Consider the following 23,865-nt stretch of genomic DNA (forward strand, 5'->3'; position numbering starts at 1 on the left):
CATAGCTATCAATGACAGCAGATCAACATTTTTCCATTAATAAGTTAATTTTCCACCATTAGCACATTGAGTGAATGAGATTGATTAACAGCACTAAGACCCTCCTCCTGGTTCTGATTGGTTGTTTTGGTCAGAACGTTGCATTTCTTTAGCTAGCAATAGTAGCTCAGGGAGGAGGTGGAGGAGATTGATTGTTTTCACAGATTATCTGTCTCAAAACAAACTGTCACAACATGGTGACAGCTTTAACAAGTATGGAGAAAACATATTTTTTATTAAAGTTATATACTGCAGCTTGAATAAAATGCAACAACATAGCATTTTTCTGAGAAGTCTGGATTGCTTTATGTATATTTTGCATGTTGCCTATGACTGTTGCTCATGGGGAGAGACATTTCAGTAATCTAAAACTAATAGAAAAAATTTAAGAATTTATTTTTGTATCCTGGTCTTAGATTATTTTTCCAGTTTGACATCTTCAAACTTACAGGATTTATTGTTGATGATGAGAGGAATAAACGCAGCTAAAGAGTTTGTGAAAAAGTAATTAGTTCCCATGTTATGGAGGGGGAATGGATTATTTCAGGCAGCTAAAATATAAGCTGCCTGAAATAGCCCCCTAATAACTGGCAAATATTGAGCAAATGTTACTATATTTACATGATTTGTTGTTCATCAAGAGAGGAATAAGCACACTTAAATAGTTTGTGAAAAAATTATTTTTTCCAGTGTTATAGATGGGGAACAGATTATTTCAGGTGGCTGAAATATATGGTTCCCCCCCTTTAACTTTGGCAAATAATGAACAACAGTTTCCAAAATCACATGATTTGTTGATGAGAGGAATAAGCACAGTTAAAGATTTGCTGGTAAACCATTTGTTCCTATGAAATGGAGGGGGGACGGTTTATTTCAGGGAGCTGAAATATACTGCTCAAAAAAATAAAGGGAACACTTTAAGTGTTAAACACCTGTTTAAGTGTTCCCTTTATTTTTTTGAGCAGTGTATATGGTTCCGCCCTTATAGCTTTGGCAAATAAATGGAAAATGCAATCAAATCCTCAAGATTTATTGTTGGTGGCGAGAGGAATAAGCAGTTAAAGACTTGCTGGAAAATGTATTTGTTGCTATGAAATGAAAGGGGAACAAATTATTTCAGGCAGCTAAAATAGTTAAAATATGTTGTTCCCCCTAATAACTTTGGCAAATAAGAAGCAAATGTTACCAAAATCACACAATTTGTTGTTGATTACGAGAGGAATAAGCACAGGTAAAGAGATGTTGGTAAGTTATCAGCTTACTGAAAATTTAAAAATAAAAGCCTCAATATTCCTCAGGTTAGTGCACCGCTGGTGCAATAATATTAGCCTGTATTATCTTTACCTCTCAGGTTAGTGCACTGCCTTTCGCAGCAAGGCAATGCATTAGCATTAGCACGAATATTACCATTTCACTTCCTTCCACTGTGATCCTTTTCCCTAACATAAGTATTTTATCTATTTCTAACACATTAGCTACATTTAGTATACTCAATGGAGGAAGTGAATGTAAGACAGCATGCTAGTGATCCCCACATGCTAGCATTTTGGCTAATTTCAACTGATACAATTACTTTAACAAACTCAATGGTGCAAGTCCATGTTAGTCAACATTCTTGTGATTCTCCACATGCTAATGTGTAATTTTTTAGCTAAACTTAGCATTGATGCTAATTTTTAGCATCAGAACGCTGTGTCTAAACCGACCGGCACACTTTGGCAGGACCCCCTTAAATTTCCTCAGGAATTTTCTAGTTCTCCTATGTAATGCTATGGCAGGCCCCAATAACTCCAGCTGTGAAAGTTCCGGTTGAGGAAAACTCAAAGAGACAGACCCGGTATTTCAATATGATATTTTATTTTTCAGTGTTTTAGTATAAAAATCCCAGCAGCCTGCTTTGGGCTGGTTTCTGTTCCCATTGACTAGAACTGTGTGTTTTTTTTCTTTTCTTCCCAGAGAATCAACTAAAGTACCAAATGTATTTACAGCAAACTGTCAGCAGGGCTGGAGGACCAACAGGAAGCCTACACTCTGCTACTCATCAGCATCTATCACACCTCACACATTTAATGCCATCAGTCCAAACAAAAACAACTTAAAAAAAAAGGGAGGGTATGAGCACCCGTAGTATTTATTTACCACACCTTCTATATAAAGTGATGCATATCCGTTTTCTGCTCTGCAATAAATTATTCCAGGCACATTCTCTACTCTCCTTCAGGGCTGCGCTGGAGAACACGCTGATGTGACGTTCAGAGACACGACTGAAAGCTCAAAAAAAAAAGACGCCAGAGTGAAGCATGAGGACGGGCAGCAGTTGGTTCTCCTTTCCTTTTGGTTTCCATGTCAACGATGCACCTTAAAACTTTAGGAGCTTCTATATAGATCTTATATAAATATCTACAAACAAACAAAAAGTAATAGTAAAGTAGTCCAGTAAAAACATTTGGATACAAAAAAAATTCACACACACAGAATTAATGCCAGAAACAAAAACTTGATGCAGGAGATCTCAATAAGTTATAAAACAAACAAAAAAACAACAAAAAAAAACAACAATACAGTATGCATGTTTGTTCTCTTTGTGGAGATAGCACCAGCAGGACCAGCAGCACCGGCGAAAACTCGTCACACCTACCTTTGAAGGTCCAAATATCAGAGTGTGTGTACCAAATAAAACTGAAGAGTGAATAAATTAGTGTCAGGCTGTGTGTGTGATATTTACATGAGCTGCTGCTGTCACACTCATACACTGACAGATGGAGGATCTCACAGCAGCACATTTTAAGAGGTCAGAGGTCGAGCACCGACACATTCACCAGGTTCAGTCCTCCCAACTGAACGCTGAGCTCTTCCTTTGCATAGCTTTGACTACAGTGAGTCATTGTGGGACTCCAGGCAGGGGGATGGGTAAACATGAGTGTTTGTGTTGTGCGTATGAGGCAGAACGGCCTCTCTGCATGGATCATGAAGGTGAAAGGTGTTGGTTGGTGGAGCTGCTGAGACGGACAGGGATTAGCGTGTGGCAGTGAGGCCGCTGCCGCCACCATTCACCTCCAGATTCCCTCTGACAGAGTTCAGCTGCTTCATGGCCCGATCGAAGGCGAGCCGCACAGTTCTCCTGATGGAGGAAGCACGAGCTTCCTTCAGCTTCACTCTGTCCAGGCTCTGGTTGATCCCAAACGGAGCCATCTTGGATCTAGGAAGCCATTGCCTGGGAAAAGGGAGATTTGTAGAAGATCAAAACACATTATACAGAAACGCCCAACCAGATCCTCTAAAAGCTACAATATGTAGCTTTTATCGAAAAGATGTTTTACGTTATTTGTTAAAACTGTCCCTGTGTTGTGGTAGTACAACATAAGACAGATAATCTGTGAAAAGATCAAGCAGCTCAGTAGTAACTGTAGAAAAGCTGCCTTCAGCCAGAAACAACCAATCAGAGCCAGGAGGAGATTGATTGATAGCACTAAAACCTTCCTCCTAGCTCTTATTGGTTGTTTCCAAGTGGTGCTCATGGACCCCTTGCATGTCATTGTTTTCGTCTGGGAATTTTGAGCATGCTGGAGGGCAAAAAGATGATTCTTTTACATGCCATCCAAGCCGTTGCCACGGTAGAACAATTCTGTTAACTGAATGAAACTTGGAGATGTCACTATGAACTTACTCCTATGTTCCACAGCAAGGCGAAAATGCAGGAAAACTAGAGGTGTGCCGATCGATCGACCACCACCATTATGTATTTATCTACAAGGATGAGGTCACTGATCAAAGATATCAATTGTGATATTTCATAAAAGTCACCAGGGAAATACAATACAAACTCTAATTGTAACCCAGGTCGGGTGTAAATGGACTATAAGCCACGAGTAGTGGTGACGTACTTCCGTTTCAATTTTCGCCACATAGATTGTTTCCAGGGAACCGCTTGCTCCTATTGTTTATAACCATAGCTGCAAGAGCTGCACCATGAACAAGACGCAAAAGTTAAAATATTTGCGAGCTACTGGTACGACTGGTACAAGTTTTGTTGTGTGCCGTTGTGTTCAGTAATTAGCCGGTACCATCCAGTGCTTAGTTTTTTCATTTTCTTGCTTATATCAAGGCGACAACGGACCGTAGCCAAAACTTAGCCACTAAAGCTAACACACGGTTTGTAGCTGCCTGGTATTTCAAACTTGAGAAACGTTTGTGAAAATGTGAAATATTAGGATGCTTTGAGTCCTTACATCTCTGTGGCTACGTCCACACTGCTTAATTCCGATTTTTTGTGAAGTCAGATTTTTTTTTTGCATGGTCATTGTATGTGATCTGCTGTGTGAACTGCAAAGAACCTAAAAGTGTACCACATGCCCAGCAGAGGACGCCGTAACGTCACCATAGTGAGCATGCTCAGTGGAAGTAAACATGGATGCTAATGGTGTAGCATATCTTGAGACGTTAACGTTGTTGTCCAACTGAAGCCAGCACATTAACAACTTGATCCTCATTATCGTCCACCATGTTTCTTGTTTCTCTTATCGTTTCCGCATGTAGGGACACAGAATATTGGTGTTATTAAATATCAATGGCTTACAGGTTGGATAATGTGACTTGCGTACAGCAAGTCACATTATGTACAATCAGTGTGAATGTAGCATAACATGACTCAGTTTTGCGGCCATGTAATCAGTATTACATGATCTGTCTGAGTCGGGGGTTCCAACACAGAAACAGATGTTACACTGTTTTTACACGGGGTATCAGAATAGAAAGGGGCAGAGCAAAATCTAATTGTACAGTATGGTTTCAGACAGCTCCAGGCGTGACAGCAGTCAAGACGCTCAGCTCCTCACCAGTTGCGCTTGCTGTCGAAGAAGCGGACGAGGAAGAGTTTCTCTGCGGACCTGAACTGCATCTGCTCTCCGGCTCTGAGGACGTCCAATGGCGGAATGGGAAGCTCCACCCTGCTGTGCTGACATGACGTCCTCCGAACTCTGGGATTCACAATCTGTGAAGACCCGGGACAGACTGTGAGCTAGAAGAGAAGGGAGCAGCGCCCTTACAGATAGAACAATCTGCAGTTCATGGTGACAGACGGAGCTGCTCTGAAAACGCCCCACGACCAGAGAAGAGCATGCAGGCCGGCCCAGAGCAGGACGAGCTGCTTACACACAGCCACGACACCAACCCAGCAGTTCACATCACAAGCTACAGCATGGAGAATGGCAGAGGGCAGATGGGACCAATGGGGCAGATGGAGCATGAGGTACGGACAGACTGACACACACACTCACCAGGGCAGGGTACCAGGGATATCCCCTACATTTAGCCCAAACTAGCTTAAGAGGCTCCAGAACAAATGGAGAAGCAGCGGTGGGACTCCACACTTCTACAGGAACAACAACAAGCCAGTTATGAACAGGACACACTGTCTGCGCAAACACACACACACTCAACAATACACAGGCAGGGAGCTGAATCATACTGCTATGTGTGTGAAGAGGACAGACCAACTCCAGCCCTGTAAACATGGGGTGAGTGTGTGTGTGGGAGGGAGGGAGAAGGGGGCAAAGAGGTGTTTTTCTGGTTCACAAAACAGAGAAGTAAAAATCAGAGAAATGCTGTTCCATGCTCCAATCCTGCTGCTCTATAGAGCCACACCTCCTCCCCCAGTGTGTGCCCTAGCCCTTCCATCACTCCCTTGCAGAGCAAATGAAATTGATCCGTTCTTTGGATCAGAGAAGGAGAGGAACCCAATGAGCCGTTTGAGGATGCTTCCTGAAGAGACTGGTCAGAGGGGCCCCTCCTGGCTCCACATATCCCCCGTCAGCAGTGGGTCAGATGCAGACCCGGCAGGATGGGCAAGCATTGGGTGGCATTACACACCCACAGAGTCAGACATGGACTGGAACCTGTATTTTTTTTTTTTTTTTAAACCTCAACGTGGACAACTTTCTATTATTCATATCTCGATTTGATACAGTAGAGTCTCTCGCACTTCTCGCATTTGTGCGGATTGTCACATGCACTTTTTTCAGTCTTTCCAATTGTTTCATCCATTGCTAACATGTCGTAGTGCGTTTTTCCGAACCTCCTTAAAACGCAACATGAGTGCTGGTTTTAAACCTGTGCAGCAGTGACAGAGACAAGCTGCTGCTGTGCAGAGCAGCACAGATGTGCACTAGAATCACGGCAGCAAACCAGAAAAAGGAAAATTTCTTTGCACAGCATTCAGAGTGAGTCAAATAATGCTGTTGGATGCAGATAACGTTAGCTAAATGATGACTAGCTAAAGTCAATATAAGCTTGTTAACAAGATTAGGCTACTGATTTTGTTGTCTATGTTCAAAAGTGGGTAGTACTGGTTATATTTACTTGAGCGGCGTTTTGGGAAAAACGGTAGTTATGAGTAGTTTTACTGCACTGCACTTTTTTTCTTTTGCTTTAGTAATTATTGCTACTCTTATTCAAATAGATTAATTTTACATTTAAAGGAATAGACTTCAGAGATTGGAAACATTAGATTCTTAGATTTCTGCAGCGTACGAGTTAATGTTTATGCAAATTTGAGCATAATTACTGAACATTTTATACATGTCCCTGTTTTCATCCTTATTATTTTGTATAAAAAAACATGGTTATTATTTGAAAAGTAAGGTAAAGGTTTGTTTTTGTTTTTATATTAACGTAAAAGCTTATTTACTCCCCCCGCCCCTGCTAAGCTCATCTGGAGCCTGGGCTGGTGATATGGGAGACTCCAGTCTGATGCTTGGACCAAACTTATTAGTTTCAGCATTAATTGTCTTAATATTTTGGTCACTGAAGAAAACTTATTTCTCCTTGAATCGTACTGTGACAGATCAGATTCCAACCAAAAATAATTTCAGCAGGCTTGTACCCTGTTACAATAATATTACTATAACTAATAAAAAAAAACATGTTGAATTACATTTGGAGCGAGGAATAAGAGTTGCTTTTCTGATTCTATAAACTGGTAAAGTTTCCTCCTGCCTCTGCTCACACAGATCAAACCACGAAGCAAAAGAAATATAACATGAGCTATCCTGGTATCCTAGCAACAATTAGAAAGGTAGCAGAGGGTGGCCTGGGGACGTCTGTTTCAGCAAGGGAACAGATACTTTTCTCACCTGAAGAAATCTTGGCAGTCTTTGTGAATTGTCCATTGTCAGTACAGCTCATTAGAGAACTTTGGTCGTCTACAGTGCTCCGCCTCGCTGCCGTAGGGCGACCCTTCACACCTTTAGGCACCATGAAAGTGCTGGAAGAGATCAGATGAGGGCCACATTTAGAAAAACTTAAGAAATTAAGTTGGAAGATCATTGGTCATGACTCCAATCAGAATCCACCTGGAGTCACAGATGATGCTGTTGCTAGACGATATGCTGGACTCTGAGGCGCATCGCCGCCGGGGCTCCAGAATGCGTGGAGACATAGAATCCAGCTTCTCCTCCACCAAGAAGCCGTTGGTTAACCCTGAAGCAGAAACACACACATCACATGTCACTTGTCAGGAACATTGCAGTTGCCACCAGCAAGGAGCACTGTGCTTATGTGAAGCTCAACCTGTGCCAAGACGTTTGATCGGCGTCTCTTCCTCCTCTTTCTCTTCTTCCTCCTCATCTTCAGCACTGCTGCTGCGGGTCCTTTTCTTGGGGACCAGCAGGGTCTCCAGGCGAGGGATCACCACCGACAGGAAGGTTTTGGCACCCAGGAGGGGTGGCGATGCAGCAGGCAGCTCTGGGGTCATGGGTGCTTTCTGAGGGCTGGCACTCTTGGACTTACGGAAGATGGTGCGCTGGGGGAAGCTACCTGATAATTCAGAGGGAAAGTTCCTGTTGGGCAGCGGCTGGTCTGGGAGGGGCCTGTTGGTGGGTTGAGGGGGTTTTGAGGTAGAGGAGCTGGTGTTGTCATCAAGCTGCAAGGGAGCCTGCTCTGACAGGTGGGCAACAGGCTTCGGCGTGGGGGGCACTGAGTCGCTTGGTGAGATGTCAGGCTCAAATGAGGAGCTGAGCCGCTCTGAGGCCGGTAGAGGGACGGGAACTAATGGGCTTGCCGGACCCAGCTTGTCCTCACACTGGCTGGGGCATAGTGGGAGTTCCAGGGCAGGGGGTGGTGGATGTGGAAATGATTTCTTTAAGCCAATCTGGCTGCGGACCTCCATTATGGTCTTCTTGAGGAGCTTGAGCCTCTTGGTGCGGGACGGGCTGTGCTTCATGGCCGTACTCAGGTCCAGCTTCTCCAGAAGCTCCTTCAGCTGCTCCTCCAGCTGCGTGTGCTGACGGTAGGAGGGTGCCAGCAGCCGGTCCACTGAGAAACAACAGCACAGCACCATCATATTGTCTTCATCTCCCATCAGATCTGTGCTGACCCGACAGATTTACCACATGAAGACATTTTAAATATCCAAAATAAACAAAGGACTATATAGAGCACTATATAGTCTCTCTGCTTTCACTATAACTGAAAGCAGAGAGAGACAGACAGACAGACGGACCTCAGTCTCCTTCGACGAATTGGGTCGAGACTCAATAGTTTCTCAAAATTACAAAAACTTAACTCCCTTTTATCTTCACCTGCAGACGCACAACAAACTTGATGTGAATTAAAAGCAGTGATCAGAAGGCTGCTGCATACCACCTCCTTAGAACATTAAGCAGCTAAATAATCAGAATAGCTTAAAAAATGTACAGTGCCTTGCGAAAGTATTTGGCCCCCTTGTCAACATTTTGCGGCTTTTCAGGCTTCAAACCCAAAGATCTAAAATTTTTATTATTTTGTGAAGAATCAACAACAACAACTGGGACACAATCATGAGGTGGAACAAAATTTATTGCAGGGTTTCCCCCAGAAAACTTGCTAAGCCCGGTGGTCGGGGCGCCGAGGCAGTTCACTGTGTTTTTGTATTAAAAGATGCTAAAGAGACAGGAAATGAATAAATATTACTGGGTAATTATATGTTATGAGAAAACGGCAGTGAAACACTACCTAAACCCACAACTAGTCTTGAAAACAACAAATCAAAAATACAATTAAATTGAATATCAATTATTTGCACTTCTGTTTAATCCAAATTAAGTCAGCGGCTCCATCAGACCCCCCAGTGTTTAAAACGCAGAGAGCATCATGAAGACCAAGGAACACACTAGGCAGGTCTGAAATACTGTTGTGGAGAAGTTTAAAGCTGGATTTGGATACAAAAAGATTTTCTAAGCTTTAAACATCTCAAGGAAAAATGTGCAAGCGATCATATTGAAATGGAAGGAGTATCAGACCACTGCCCACTCAAAGTCCAGACCTGAATCCAATCAAAAATCTGTGGAAAGAGCTGAAAACTGCTGTTCACAAGCGCTCTCCATCCAACTTCACTGAGCTCGAGCTGTTTTGCACAGAAGAATTTCAGTCTCTCGATGTGTAAAACTGATAGAGACATACCCCAAGCGACCTGCAGCTGTAATTGCAGCAAAAGGTGGCGCTACAAAGTATTAACGCAGGGGGCCGAATAATATTGCACGCCCCACTTTACAGTTTTTTATTTGTTAAAGTTTACAATATCCACTAAATCTCATTACACCTCACGATTGTGTCCCACTTGTTGATTCTTCACAAAAAATAAAAACTTTAGATCTTCATGTTTCAAGCGTGAAAAGCGGAAAACTGTTGAAAAGGTCAAGGAGGCCGAATACTTTCGCAAGGCACTGTAAATGCTAACTCTGCATAAGTGGAAAAACACACAAATGCTTGCACAATACTGTCTTAGCCACACAAGCAACCTTTTAAATGAAGCCATCAGCTTCACTGCTCTACGTGGAAAACTTTCATCAAGCCACTAACACAAATTCAGTCTTTAACATCTGATATGCTTAACATCTGATATCTAAATTGCTTTTATTCAGATGTTCATATAAAAATGATTTTTTTTTAATATGACAAAGCTTTATTAGTCTAATCTCTCACTTTAAAAAAAAAGTACTATATAACTATTGTGCAACGTAAGCTTAATTCAGAGAATGTGTACAGGTGATGGTCATAAAATTAGAATATCATGAAAAGATTGATCTAAATCAGTAGTTCCATTGAAAAAGTTAAATTTGTATGTTATATTCATTCATTACATACAGACTGATATATTTCAAATGTTTATTTCTTTTAGTGCTGATTATTATTACTGTCAACTAATGAAATCCTCATTCAGTATCTCACAAAATCAGAATATTGTGAAAAGGTTCAATATTGAAGATTCCTGCTGCCACACACTAATCAGATAATTAACTTAAAGCACCTACAAAAGCGTTTAAATTGTCTCTCAGTCCAGTTCTGTAGGTTACATAAACATGGGGATGACTGTTGACCTGACAGTCGTCCAAATGATGGCCTTTGACACCTTGCACAAGAAGGCAAGACACAAATTTCATTGCTAAAGAGGCTGGATGTGCACAGAGTTCTGCGTTCAAGCACATTCATGGAGAGGTGATGGGGGGGATGTGGTAGGAAAAAAACGGACAAGTAATTGGGATAACCACATCCTGGAGGGGATTCAAGAATCACCACACAGACATATGCAAGACATGGGTTTCAGCTGTGACATTCCTTATGCCAAGTCACTCTTGAACAAGAGACGGCATTGGTCTTGAGTAATATTCTACTTTTCTGAAATACTGAATTCTGGGTTTTCATTAGTTAGAATCATCAACATTAAAAGAAAAACATTTGAAATCTATCTGTTTGTACCAAATGAATATAATACACAAGTTTCACTTTTTGACTGAAATTGTTGACATAAATAAACTTTTTCATGATATTCTAATTTTATGACCAGCACCTGTATATAGCGATACATAACATAGTTTATTATGACCTTCATTAATGTAATACTAAGAGGTAGAACAGTGCTTAAGCAGTTGAATTCTCCTATTTGTTTAAAATGGTCCGACTTTATGTTACACCAGGGGCGCCGCATAGGGGGAAAAAGTTATGACAGCTGTTGTGAAGGGCCCCTGACCAACAGGGGGCCCTTCACAATTTTTCTTTGTTTGTACTGTCTATATCAAACAATTTCAAGTGAAAAAGAAAACATCCATTCTAAGTCAAAAGCAGGCTGCATTCAAATAAACAAACCCAAGTTACTAAATCAAAACTGCCTGAGAATACTGCTAATCGTTTGGTTCCATCTCTGGTGGGTTGTTTCTGACAGAGCAGAGTTATTCTGTCGAACACAAGGAGGAAGCAGAGGAGCTCGATTTTTTTCAGAGCTCATCAATCTCATGTTAGGACAGCAAAAGTTTTAAAACATGTAAAAAGTTGTTTTTTCAACTTACATGCTGAAGCTTAAAAACAGCTGCTCAATGTGAGAGTCCACTGGCTAGTGGAGGTTGAACGGCGCTATGTCTGTGAAATATTACAAGTATCACTTAGCGGTGATCCAACCAGGAGAGCAGAACCAGTGTCTTCCACCGTTAGCCCAATGACTTGATTTTTCAAGCAATTTGCTTAGTTTCTGACCGTCATGCTCATCTGGGTGATTGTTGGTAGTTGTGCGCTGCTTTTCCTGCCGTCTGATCGCTCCGGTCCGGATGTCTTTTTTTTTCTGCAGTGAGCCTCAATAACTCACCAAACTCCGTCAATGCTTGTTTTTAAATGTCATATTAAATTTGCTGTGTTGATACATTTTGATGTGATTTTTCCATCACAACAAGCAAACTTCCCCATTCACTCTCAGAGTGTTAAAGTTCCACACGACATTGCTTAGGATTTGCTACTGCACACTTGCGCAGTGTGAAGTAAAGGGGAAGATATGCTGCACGTTGGGCCTCTGCAGGCTGCAAAGCATGAGATTCTGGTGATCGGTTTTTGTGATCGGCAATAAGAAACAGTGGTCGGCGATCACCGATCACATACTTTTTCACAGAAATCAGCCGATCATGATCAGTGACCAATCGATCGGGACACCTCTACAGAGTACTGCTACTATTTTCTATTGCTATTGATTATGATATATACAGTATATTGTAATTGATTTATTGCCCAGCCCTAAGTCAAAGTCCTCCAAACCACTGGTCTGGGTCTGACTCTGGGTCGGGGTCAGGGTCGAGTCTAGAGCCTCACCTTGTCTAAACAGCTGGAGGGTTTAGACAGAGATATATTTACTCATATCTCTGATTCATGGCTCTCATCTTTTAGACACCTCAGCTGTTTCACATCCAGCATGCAAAGCTGCCGACATGAGCTTCAGTGGGAACAGTTGTCCATGCATTAGATACTAGAGCTGTCCTTCCAACTTGCAGTGATCTCATGACTGTGTTACTGTGTTTGGGCTAACCATAACTCCAGTGTGTGGGGGTTATGGTTAGTTCAGACTCTCAAAAACTGTTAGCAATAAAAGTTAAGATGATAGTCTCCTTTTCCAGGATAGGGTCAGCGGTTGGTTAGTGTGAAAGAGAGTTTCTGTTCTTTAATCTTAGGTTTTTATTCTGTTCACTAAATGAACTTAAAATGTTCTAGTAGCCCTCTAAACTACTAGAGGGCATGGCAGGTGGACTTGGCCCCCACGTCCACCTTCCATGAAATTGTTAAATGATTCTTGCTAACTCCTGCTTCACTCCTTTCCTAATCGGATGCATTCACTCACCGTCCTCCCAGGAGAAAGGAGCTGGGGCCTCCAGCTGCGGGGCTTCTGGCAAGTGCAAGCAGCTGGGGAAGTCAAAGCCGATCCGATCCACCTCTCTGCGAGCTCTCCGTAGGATGACCCCTCCGTGGTCCAGCATCCTCTGAGCCGCCTTGTAGAAGAATGTTTCCTTGGCATTGTACGTCATGCAGTTACTAATTATGAGGTTAAAGTCATCCTCAAACTCATCCAGGCTGCAGTAACTGTGAGAATCAATTTGTTTCCTCATAGTTGAGAAGTCCATGGGCTTTCTGATGTGCTCCAGGTAGTCTGGGACCTGCAAGGGCAAACAAGACACAACGAGGCTGAGAACATGTAGAGCAGGCATCTAAAACTCCAGTCCTCCGGGGCCAGCGTCCTACTTCAACCTGCTTCAGCACACCTAGCTTCAACGTTAGCTCATTAGCAGAGATTTGTAGAGCAGGACTGCATGCTAGAGATGGAGGCTAAAAATTTTATTCCAATGTGTACGACGGGGGACAAATCTGAAAGTTGCAGGACTCTGGCCCTCGAGGGGAGTGGTCTGCAGTTTGAGACCACTGCTCTAGAGAGACTCTAAATGAAACTTTCAGACAGAACAGCTGTTACATCTGGATAGTTATTTCATACCGTCTGTCAGAAGAATGACTAAGTGTTACAAACCTCCTTAATGCAGACAGGCTGTGCGAAGATGCCATACTGGTCCTTGTCCTGCAGCTGACTGAGCACAGCTCTCAGCAGGATGTTGAAGGGAGTCAGCTGCAGCTCCAGCACCGACTGATGCAGCTTTATCTGCAGAGAGAATAACAGAGCATCTGCTCACAACAATCATTCTGCTGCAGGAACTGATTAATTAAACCGATAAATCAGAGCAGACAAATACTTTTTATCCTCATAGAAGCTTTTTGCATTTTCTCACACTGGAGGTTTTTGTGACAGAATGACAAAGCACAAGATAAAGGTCAAATGGACAGAAAATTAAATATCCTTTAAAATGTGGAGACAAGCTGGAAAAAAGCTTTTCTGGGTTTTGTTTGTCTCCTCATCTAGAAAGGCCAGATTTGGAAAAGTGACAACAAAGAGCCAGATGTTGGTTGGTTATTGCAGGGGTTCCAATCGGTCTTCATTTTCTTTTTCTGTGGTATTTAATGTCTATCTCTGAAGTAACTAGAAGGGCTTGTCTGGTTTGTCATTACTCTATTACTGGAGCATTAGTTGCCAGGTAATGGGATCATGAATGGACTAAAGATGATCAGACCCAGTGAAGCTAATCAGCTGCACTGTTTTTTTATTCACAGGGTTTCAGAGTAACAGAGTCAGATAAAAAGACAGAACATTTTCTAGATTTACATCTGTGAGACAAATGGAATACTTGAGCAGATTTAATCACAAAGTTGTTGAATAGTAATGGAGCACTGAGACAGTGAGAGAGGAGTGACTGACTCTACCTCGTCCCTTTTCAGCTTCTCCCGCTTCCTGATGAGCTCCAGCAGCAGCCGGGTTCGCTCCAGGTCATGGCGCAGACGGTGCCACACTTTCAGCTGCTCCTTCAGAGCCTGATTTGTCTCCATACGCTCCTGAAGACATCACACAAGGTTTGTGATCAGTATCAGGAGAACATTGAAGCGTTGAGGGTGAGTGTGATGGGCAGCATTGACCTTCTGCTGCTGAGCTTTAGAGGGTTGAGGGTTGGCCTGCAGACGGCGGATCAGAGGCACGTTGTTCCTCGATTGCCTCTTCAGCACCCAGTAACTCAGCAGCCGCTCAACAAACTGCCGCTTCCTCTGAACTGCTACCTGGTTCAAGATGGCATCGAAACTGGGCCAGACAGCAAGACGCATTTACTAACAGAACACTTTAGACTGTGGACATTAGACACTTTTCACATTAGATTTGTCTAATTCTCACTAAATCTTTGGACTCTTTGCTTCGAAAATGTTCTTAAAAGAAAAAAAATTACCTTGATGCAGTGACGCTGGGCCCAGGGTTAGCTTGGGTTTCAGGTTCTAGTTCAGGTTCTGACTCTGCTTTTTTCATCTTTTTCTTCTGCCAGCTTTTGGAGCGAGGCTTCCCCCTCTTTTCTGCCCGCTTGTGACAGGCTCCATTCTTGAGACGGAGCTCGTCGTAGACATTGAGAGGCCGCTGGTCGCAACCTTCGGGTGTGTGGCTACAGCAGTAGGCGGTCTTCTTCACAGAAAAGGTGGTGGTGCCCGACTCGGTGAGCTCTTTGACGGGCTCCATTCTCATGTAGAGGCCCGCCTTCTGGGCGCAGCTTACATGGAAAGCGGTATAACAGTTGATCTTGTCACATTGGATGCAGGCCCCAGCGCCCTTGGCCTTGCACAGGTAGCATGTGAGTTTCCAGCGGGCGGGGGGGATGTTGCGGACGCCATCAATGGGCTCGATGAAAACTGTATCAGAGAAGCCAACCTCGGGGACCCACATGGCACAAACCACGTGGCCCCAGCGATCATCATCTGTCTTTTTCAGAGCTCCTCCACGATTCGGGCAGAAGAGGCACTCAGCCGGCCGTGACGGACGCTGTAGGCAATGACGGCACAGCCACTGACCCTCTGGGATGTACGGCACGCCATAGCACTCCTGGTGAACGGCGATGTTGCACGAGTCACAGAAGAGAATGACATTGCTGTCAGCTCCGTCTCCGTCCATGCAGATGCAGCAAACAGCATCTTCATCCACCAGTGACTGCAGGTCACTCTGGCCCTGTGTAGCTAAGAACGACTCTTTCTCAAAGCGGTCCATGAGGAACTCAAAAAGATTGTGTGACACCTGGCCAATGCCCTCGCTCTTCCTCTTCTCGTTAATGATCTCGAGCCAGGCGTAGTCCTCCTCGTCCATGTCGTACTCCACTTCCTCATCCAGCTCCTCGGTTGTCCTCTCAGAGTATTTGTAATACATGGCCGGCCTTTTTGGCACCACCGGCAGATTGTACTCCACCATCCTGACCTTTGGCTCCAGGAGACTGCCCAAGCTGCTGCCATGTGACGCAGTGAGAGCACCACTCTTCTTCTGCTGGTTCATTTTGAGGCGTACAGAGCGAACCAGAACCTGCTGGGGCTTCTCGTTGTTTTCTTTGTTGCTATTGCACTCCAGGATCTCCTGAGCCGTAGGGTCATCGTCGGCGATGACATCCAGCTTGTCATAGATGCTGAGCCGGTGCACTCGGCCATCCACTTCCAGCTCTACCATTCGCTGAGCTTGTGCGTATGTGAGAGTCTCTCTGTTGGGGGAGGGCTTGATAGGAGAAGACTCCCTCTTTAGCGTGGTGGAGCGGCGATTTTTGCATTTTTTCTTCATGATGAAGATATCAGGATTCTGTAGAGAACAGAGGAAGTGAGTATCAATGACTTACTGATGTAATGGTATGGCAGAAAAGTGAAGAACACCACTTGTGGATCGTTAGCAAGCTTTCTGGAGCAACAGCAGGAAAGTTTGGGCTGATGCAACAAAATATGACACAATGACCAACTCAAATCGAATGCAACTTTACTTACGCCTTCAGTTGACAACATTTGACGTGAGAATGTGTTTCCAGAAGGCTTTGACCTCTTTTAGCCACTCAACATGTAAACTTTAGCAAGATGCTACAGGTTTTAAATAAGATTCTTTAATGGACACACCCAGGCCTGGGAACGCCTCGGGATTCCCCCGGAAGAGCTAGAAGAAGTGGCCGGGGAGAGGGAAGTCTGGGCCTCCCTTCTGAAGCTGCTACCCCCGCGACCCGACCCCGGATAAGCGGAAGAAGATGGATGGATGGATGGATATGGACACACCACCCAAGCTTTTCCACATTTGTCACATTAACACAGAAACTTCAATGTGTTTAACTGAGTTTGTGTGATAGATCAACATCAAACAGCTCATACTCTTGAAGTGATGCATGATTTTCTGAAATTTTTCAAAAGAAGGTGGGACATGGAATTCAGTACCTCCCTGAGTCCAGTTACATTTTCTAGTATTTCAGGGATGTCTTCATCAGTCTGACTAAAACCTTTTACAGAAGAACACAGTGTTTCTCAACCCTGGTCCTCAAGGCCCACTGTCCTACATGTCTTAGAGGTTTCCCTGCTTTAATGTGCCTGATTCAACTGATTGCAGTTCAACAAACGCCTGTTAATCAGTCATCAATTGAAATCAGCTGGAATGAAGCAAGGAAACACCTAAAACATGCAGGGCGGTGAGCCTTGAGGACCAGGGTTGGGAAACACTGCATTAGAACAATGTTCAACAGACCAGGACTGGATGATCCTAGGAGAACATGCAACAACGTTGGTGAACGATGCTATAGCCAGTAGGCCTGTTGCAATAAACAATAAATCAATTAAAATAAGCTTGATAATAAAATGAGGGCAATAATATTGCTTGTTTGTTTTTTGTTGTGTCTCTCTCTCTTCCTACCAAAATGACTGGATGACAAAAAACTTCTGGTACCTCAAGTTCCTCCTCCTGTCTTGCTTCCTTGGTAACAGCAAAATACAGAGGTACCTAAAAGCGTCAGTTTTCCTCCACTCAGGCTGAACCCAACACACAGGACACAAAAGTGACAACAGCGACAAAAATTGAAACATTTTCAGCTTTCTTGTGTCAAGTCCCTACACAAAAAGAGTTGTGCATATCTGTGTGTATGAGCTAGAAATTTCACACGCACGAATTACACTGTTCGCTCTTCTGGATGAGGGCAAGCGACTGTTGCCTCAAGCTCCACAGAAAATGAATGGAGAGGGAGCAGCGCTGTCTACCTTCAAAATTACTTCAGCTATCTGCTGAGGTAATGGTGGTAGGTGACCTCCTACCACAGAGCGTAGCATAAAGTTCGGTGCAGGAGCCAGAGAAACGCTGGTTTAAAAGCAGAACATTTCAGCTGTATTCTGGCAGTGCTTTAGATTCGTAGTGAATGACCATGGTGAACCACTGAACCTGTGGAGCCGCTATTTTGTAAAACAGTAACAACTAAACAATACAACCAACATATCTGCACCTAAAATGTAACGATGCATTTTAGATGCATTAGTGAATGCTGGTTTCCTTGTTTGGGGACCGCCCAATTGACATACAACAATCACTGAGGTGCTTGTTGTGCACCTCAAGGGCATCCGCTCAGGGTGGCATCTTGTGGGGGGCACCCCCAAGTCTACCTTCCATGGACCAGAGGATCTGAAAGTGAACAGTGGCTAATGCCAAGCCCCAATCCCCCTTCCAATTTTTTGTATTTCAAAGGTCTTCTGGTTCCAATACTAAATGTTCTTTCAAAGTTAGTTTATTGACATCTGAGAGGGTGTATTTTCATTGTTCTGCTATTTTTATGCTATTAGTTAACAATGGTCTCAAAATAACAATACTATCGTTTATCGTAATTACTTCTGGGACCAACAAAATTTGTCATCGTGACAGGCCACATCATTTTATATAAATGGACATATTTAGCTAAACAGGTGAATGTCTTGCTGCTTTAGGCTTATTGCAAACACAGATCACAGAGCACAGCTGCTGAGTATTTTATACAGCTGTTGGAAAATAATCAAACTCATTTTCATTTCAACAACATGATTTTATTGGAAAAATGTATCTGCTTGAACTACCATGGCAACTACCATTAGTTGCCATGACATATAGTGATAGTTTAGTAATGACTTTACCAGAACCAGTACCAAAGTTCCCAAACATTTAGTTCCAAACCAATCTACAATTACATTGCTGGCCTTAAGGCTGGTTGAATTGGTGACCAAATTGCAACATTTGTTCATTTTCAGCTTCTGCAGTTCTCTTTCACACTGTACTGTATCAAACCAACCAACTTTGAGCAATCTCCCCATCAACCCCCCGCCTATGATGGCACTGCACCAAGAACCACCGGAGGAAACGAAACTAAGACCTTGGAAGAAACTACTGAGTGCAACTTCCTTCAAAAATGTAGGTTTTTTGAAGGAAGTGGTCAGCTTTTTGCTGTTGGAGGATTTTGTTTTTTCCTCTCCATCATAGTTTGATTACACATTCACACCTCCCCAAACGAACTGGACTGGAGTTTGATTAAAGTGGACTAAGCAGGGCTGGTGGGAATGAAGCACCTAAGAGTCAGAATAGATGGTAATTGTTCAATTAGATAATATTTACTGCAGTCCAAACAGTATATTTTAGGGCTGAAACGATTCCTTGAATGATTCGAGTACCTCACTTATTAAAATTCCTCGAGGAAAATTTACCTGCCTCGAAGCGTTGTTAATTTATGTTTTATTATTTAGCGCACTGTGTTCCGGCCCGGACATTATTTGTATTGCGCGGAGCTCTGACTTCCGCCTCTGAGTTGTTGACGAAAGCCAAGTGTTAGCAGCATAAAGTCCAATTTTCAAGTTCGGCCCGTGGGGATTTTATTGATTGATGATAATGTCTGGGTTTTCATTATTTTGGGGGGACCAATAGGCATCCTTAAAATGAATGGTGCGATGCCTGGAGTACTGCAGCCTTTCTCCACTGGGAGCTGCTGGTTCAGAGCAAAAAGCGGGAAGAGCGCTGCGGGAGTATTTATACAGGTGAGCAGATAGACTGAACACGGGCAGGCGAGTAGTTGATGTAACTGTAGCTTTATGGACGAACCGCACAATAAATTTCATATCATCCCGGTCTGAACAAACAGGTGACGGAGCGCATGGTGGCGGATGGTGGTCGTTCGCCTGCCCACCACCCCAAGCCCCCAACTCCAGGCGCCATTTCCCGTATTCTCAAACCCAAAGCTTGACAGGTATGGGGCAAGGTGAGAATTCATCTATTAAACTGACTGAAGATGAATACATAAACTAAAAACTGGAGTATAGACATTTTTATGAGCGTATTTGTGAGCCTGTGTAACCTGCACAAAATAATCAATCCATATTTTATTTTGGCGGGTCAAACTGACGGCACACTTTAAGGTCCGGGTCAGAGATGCACTCTGATCTCCTCCATTGCTGTCGTCGCTGTGGCTAGCTGCTTGTGTTGGTGGTTTTGTAGGATGGTACACACACAGGCTCCTCAGACGAACCTTTCTCACTGCCTATTATCATATTTGGCCGTAGTCAGGCGCCTAGACTTAATTAGCATTACACCTGCCTCTTTATTATTAAATTGAATATAATTTCAGATCTTTGTATAACTTTTCTTCAGGTTTACTTAGAAAGTTAGCCATTATTGTTACATGTTAATTTTCTAAACTACAGAAAAGTAACTGTTAGGGAAGCTCAAATATGAAAAATTGGACTGATATTGATATCCGATAATAACACTGGTGGTGTGCCAGATATACCAATATTTTTTTTAATCCAATTACTCGATTAATCGTAAGAACAATTGATTACTCGATTACTAAAATATTTGTTTACAACAGCCCTAGTATATATATTTAACAGTTCAGCCATAGACTCAAATGAATTTAGCTCTAGTTGAGTCTTTAACTATGCTGTTATAACATGAACAAATTTTGATCTAAACAGTCCCATACTATCTCAGGGGGTATATGTACAGTGGGTGTCCTGCTGGAAGGCAAACCTCCACCCCAGTATTGAATCTTTTGCTGCCTATAACAGGTTTTCTTCAAGGATTGTCTAGTATACACCCCCATTAAAGGGTACCAGCAAAAAACACACCACAACAAATTAAACTTTGAACACACATACTCTACTTCAAGACTTCCTCAAATCCAGTCCTCGAAGGCCGACTTACAGCAACTTTTAGATGTGTCCCTTGGTCCAACACATTGTAATCTAACGAATGGCGTGTTCCCTTTGCAGAGCTGAAAGACTGCTGGTGAGGAAAATCAGCCATTTGATTCAGTTGTGTTAGAGCAGGAATGCATCTAAAAGTTGTAGGATGGTAGATCCTGAGGACTGAAAATGGGCAACCCTGCAATAAGTGGTTGGCCTGGCAACAATCCATGACAACAGTAACCAAAACACAAATCAGGCTGCTGCAAACATTACACTGGATCTGTGGCTATGAGCTAATTAATCTCAAGGAGGCTGTTGGGTTTTTTTTTTTTACACCTTAATGATCCCATATTTTCCATTTCAAGACACAAAATGAAATTTACAAACAAAATGTTTAATGAAGAAATTCCAGATTAGTTACATCTTGTTTGTAATTGTGATATAAGGCATATTAGGCTGCAAAAATGTAATTGTTTTGGTTTGAGTTGTTCCATGTAACCCATGCAGAATTTCCAAGAGTTGGATATTTCAGATCAATCTGGTTGTGCACACATTTAAAAGTGTGCTTTATTTAATATGGCAGGGAAAGAAAACAAGTTGGCATCTCCAATGTCCGGATGCTGGTAGTTGCAGCATTAGCGCTCTGTGTTGTCAGCCATGTGTTGAACAGCGCTCTGCATAGGGTGCAAATACAACACGGAAGCACGCGTGGCTTCTAAAAACTTCCACACCTCTTCCGCTTTAAACGTGCCTCTCCCAGGATTGTTCCTACACCTTTAATTGCATGAATAAACAAGCCGTGGTTGACTACCGGAAACGAAACGTTCACTGGATGAATGAAAGCCAAGCAACCAGGAGCAGCCGGCCTCCAGATCCGCCTAAGGCGACCTTCCTACTGGTTGCGGAGCCCTGGCTAAAGCCGCTCTCAGCTAATTGTTGCGGAATAACGTCAACGTAACCCAAGTTGACCCGGAGCTAACCTCGAAGAAATAAAGCGTTGAAAACAATATCTAGAAGGTGTCATCTCTGCGATAAGGCAGACATGCCTCAGAGTTACCAGTCAGGACGACCTGATCATGCCCTCCAGACAGTCTGTGGCCTCTCTGCACGCCAGCTGAAAACATAAGGACACTCCGTCCAGGAATCAGGCTAACGTTACCACGCTAGCACAGGGGAGAGGAAATATGGCGACACAAGATACTGACTCCACTGAAATGGTTTCTTTACTGAACAATGCGACTTTTTCTTTTTCTTTTCCCCGGAGTTCCACAAATTAGCAGTGAAGACGTGGTGAAGAAATGACGGAAAACCTACCTCTGTGTTTTCACGAGCTCAGTTTATAGAAACGGTAGCAATGGCGACGCGGCCTGTAGATAACAGCGGCAGTGAAATCCACAGTCGGGCCGTTCCATCCAACGGCAGTCGTGGCTCTAGCTGAACCGAGTGGAAGTGACTGACTGGTATCCAGGGCGACGGAGATTGTTCCTGAGGTTTTATGTATATATGGGAATAACTACTGACCGTTTGGACAACGAAATATCAGTAGGAAGTGGCACAGCTCAGCGGCAGATAGGGATTCTCTTCCCCCACAACAATGCAGCTGTAAGTCGCCACGTACCTACGTCATCACGTACGCCAGGAAGTCTTTTCTCGGAACGCGAGAGAAAAACAGTACACCCAGAGCTGAAAACGTTTATATTTGTATTTATGTTGAATATAGAGCTAAACAGTCTTATAATTCACAAATACACAGACCGACATCCACAAATGCACAGAACAAGATTCACACTTGTAGTTTTGATGCAAACACAAATACATCTTGATTTACAAGCTGAATTTTTGAGTGAAGTTTGAGACTCCCGTGACGTCTTCTTCTTCTTCTTGAAATTTAATGGCGGTTTGCAAGAAACATTAGGTGAGTATTACAGCCACCAACCGGTAAGGAATGTGGGCTACATGACATAAATAAAACAAAACAAACAAATAAAAAACTATATCATTTTATACAACTTACCAGGAATCTTGGGCCCCATGACAAAAAATGTAATTGGGCCCCCCCCACGCAGCTGCTGTTACAATTTTTTGAGTCTATCTGACCCATCAAAAGCTTCACAATTTAAAAGCTTGCAACTGCCTGCTTTCTTTGGTCCAGTACTGATACTAGGACAATATTTACTGCTTATGAATTGAATTTTACATGCAACAGTCGACATACAGTATGCAAGTAGGTTGCTTAAATTTTTTCTGTTAATTTTAGATTACTGAAATGTTTCTCCCCACGAGCAACAGTCATAGGCAACATGCAAAATATACATGAAGCAACCCAGACTTCTCAAAAATGCTATGTAATTGCGTTTTATTCAAGCTGCAGTATATAACTTTAATAAAAAATATGTTTTCTTCATATTTATTAAAGTTGTCACCATGTTGTCTAATGAAAATTGTCATTTTCATCCAGAACCTGGACGCTGGAGCAGGGAGAGGTGATGGGTCTAAAATCCTATCTAGAGTTTTCCAGACAATAGTGGAACACACAAAAATTACTAAAGTTTTTTTTGTACTGTTGTAACCATTAAACAATCTCCCCTTCAGTTCAACCTTATAAGTTGAGATACATTGTTGATGTTACTATTATAAAATAATTTGCAATTAAGAATTAGCAAAGCTCAATGTAATTTTCACAGGTGGTGGAGCGTTGTTGTCAGCAGCTGCTGAAAGTAACTAAATAGTTACTTTTAATGCAACTTAGTTACTTTCCTGAACGGCTTAGCACCACAATACATTAAAGATCTGCTGTTGTTGTATCAACCTTCCAGACCTCTCAGGTCTTCCGGTTCTGGTTCTGCTCTGCATCCCCAGAACCAGAACCAAACGAGGAGAAGCAGCATTCAGCTTTTATTCACCACAAATTTGGAACAAACTTCCAGAAAACTGTAAAACAGCTGAAACACTGACTTCTTTTAAATCTTGACTAAAAACCCACCTGTTTAGGATTGTATTTGAAATGTAATCAATTACAAATTTATTGATGGAACTTGACTTAATGCTGTGTTTTGATTGTTGATTCTATGTTGCATTGTGTTTCTGTGTTTGTAATGATGTAAAGCACTTTGAAATGTCTTGCTGCTGAAATGTGCTATACAAATAAAATTTGATTGATTGATTTCCAAATTAAGTAACCAGCAATCTAACTAAGTTACTTTTTCAAGGAGTAATCAGTAATCCGATTAAAGTTACTTTTTCAAAATAACTATGCCATCACTGGGGACATAGCTCATTATGGAGTAATCATAATTATCAAAATGGGGATACATTAGAAGAAATAATGGATGTTTAGGACTTGCTATGTCTGAATGATGGGAGTGGAATCAGAATTAATTTTAGAGATAATACAGTGCAATCAAATGATTTAACATTAGTTTCAAATTCTGGTAAAGATTTATATAAAATTCAAAAGATTGTGGGGGGTAATAGTTTTATGAATGG

At 42.6% G+C, this 23,865-nt stretch overlaps 1 protein-coding gene across 5 annotated transcripts; it reads right to left on the reverse strand.

Annotated features, from left to right (window-relative positions):
• Positions 1-1,874: 1,874 nt before the first annotated feature.
• LOC102220566 (bromodomain-containing protein 1-like) lies at positions 1,875-22,365 on the reverse strand. 5 transcript variants are annotated; one of them, XM_023347522.1, is made up of 12 exons: positions 21,694-22,363; positions 14,643-16,018; positions 14,341-14,500; positions 14,131-14,259; positions 13,346-13,474; positions 12,668-12,980; positions 7,606-8,349; positions 7,389-7,515; positions 7,161-7,300; positions 5,316-5,410; positions 4,875-5,029; positions 1,875-3,253 (listed from the first exon to the last, which is right to left on the reverse strand). In XM_023347522.1, exons 2-12 carry the CDS (start codon positions 15,998-16,000, stop codon positions 3,055-3,057), a joined length of 3,549 nt encoding a protein of 1,182 aa, XP_023203290.1. In that variant the 5' UTR covers positions 16,001-16,018; positions 21,694-22,363; the 3' UTR covers positions 1,875-3,054. The 5 variants fall into 5 exon arrangements, with proteins under 5 accessions (XP_023203290.1, XP_014329587.1, XP_023203267.1 ...); XM_023347499.1 differs by lacking the exon at positions 5,316-5,410 and having other exon boundaries at positions 3,141-3,253; positions 4,875-5,056; positions 7,170-7,300; XM_023347514.1 differs by lacking the exon at positions 5,316-5,410 and having other exon boundaries at positions 3,141-3,253; positions 7,170-7,300; positions 21,694-22,361.
• Positions 22,366-23,865: the final 1,500 nt, after the last annotated feature.

The sequence above is a fragment of the Xiphophorus maculatus genome, chromosome 2 (assembly GCF_002775205.1).
Source record: "Xiphophorus maculatus strain JP 163 A chromosome 2, X_maculatus-5.0-male, whole genome shotgun sequence".
Taxonomy (NCBI): domain Eukaryota; kingdom Metazoa; phylum Chordata; class Actinopteri; order Cyprinodontiformes; family Poeciliidae; genus Xiphophorus; species Xiphophorus maculatus.

Excerpts from the sequence above, each read along its gene's own strand:
- LOC102220566 (XM_023347522.1), bottom strand. The coding sequence starts at position 16,000 with ATGAAGAAAAAATGCAAAAATCGCCGCTCCACCACGCTAAAGAGGGAG. Across the intron at positions 14,501-14,642 it reads CCCAGCGTCACTGCATCAAG|TTTCGATGCCATCTTGAACC; the intron begins GTAATTTTTTTT and ends TGTCTGGCCCAG. Across the intron at positions 7,516-7,605 it reads GATCAAACGTCTTGGCACAG|GGTTAACCAACGGCTTCTTG; the intron begins GTTGAGCTTCAC and ends TTTCTGCTTCAG.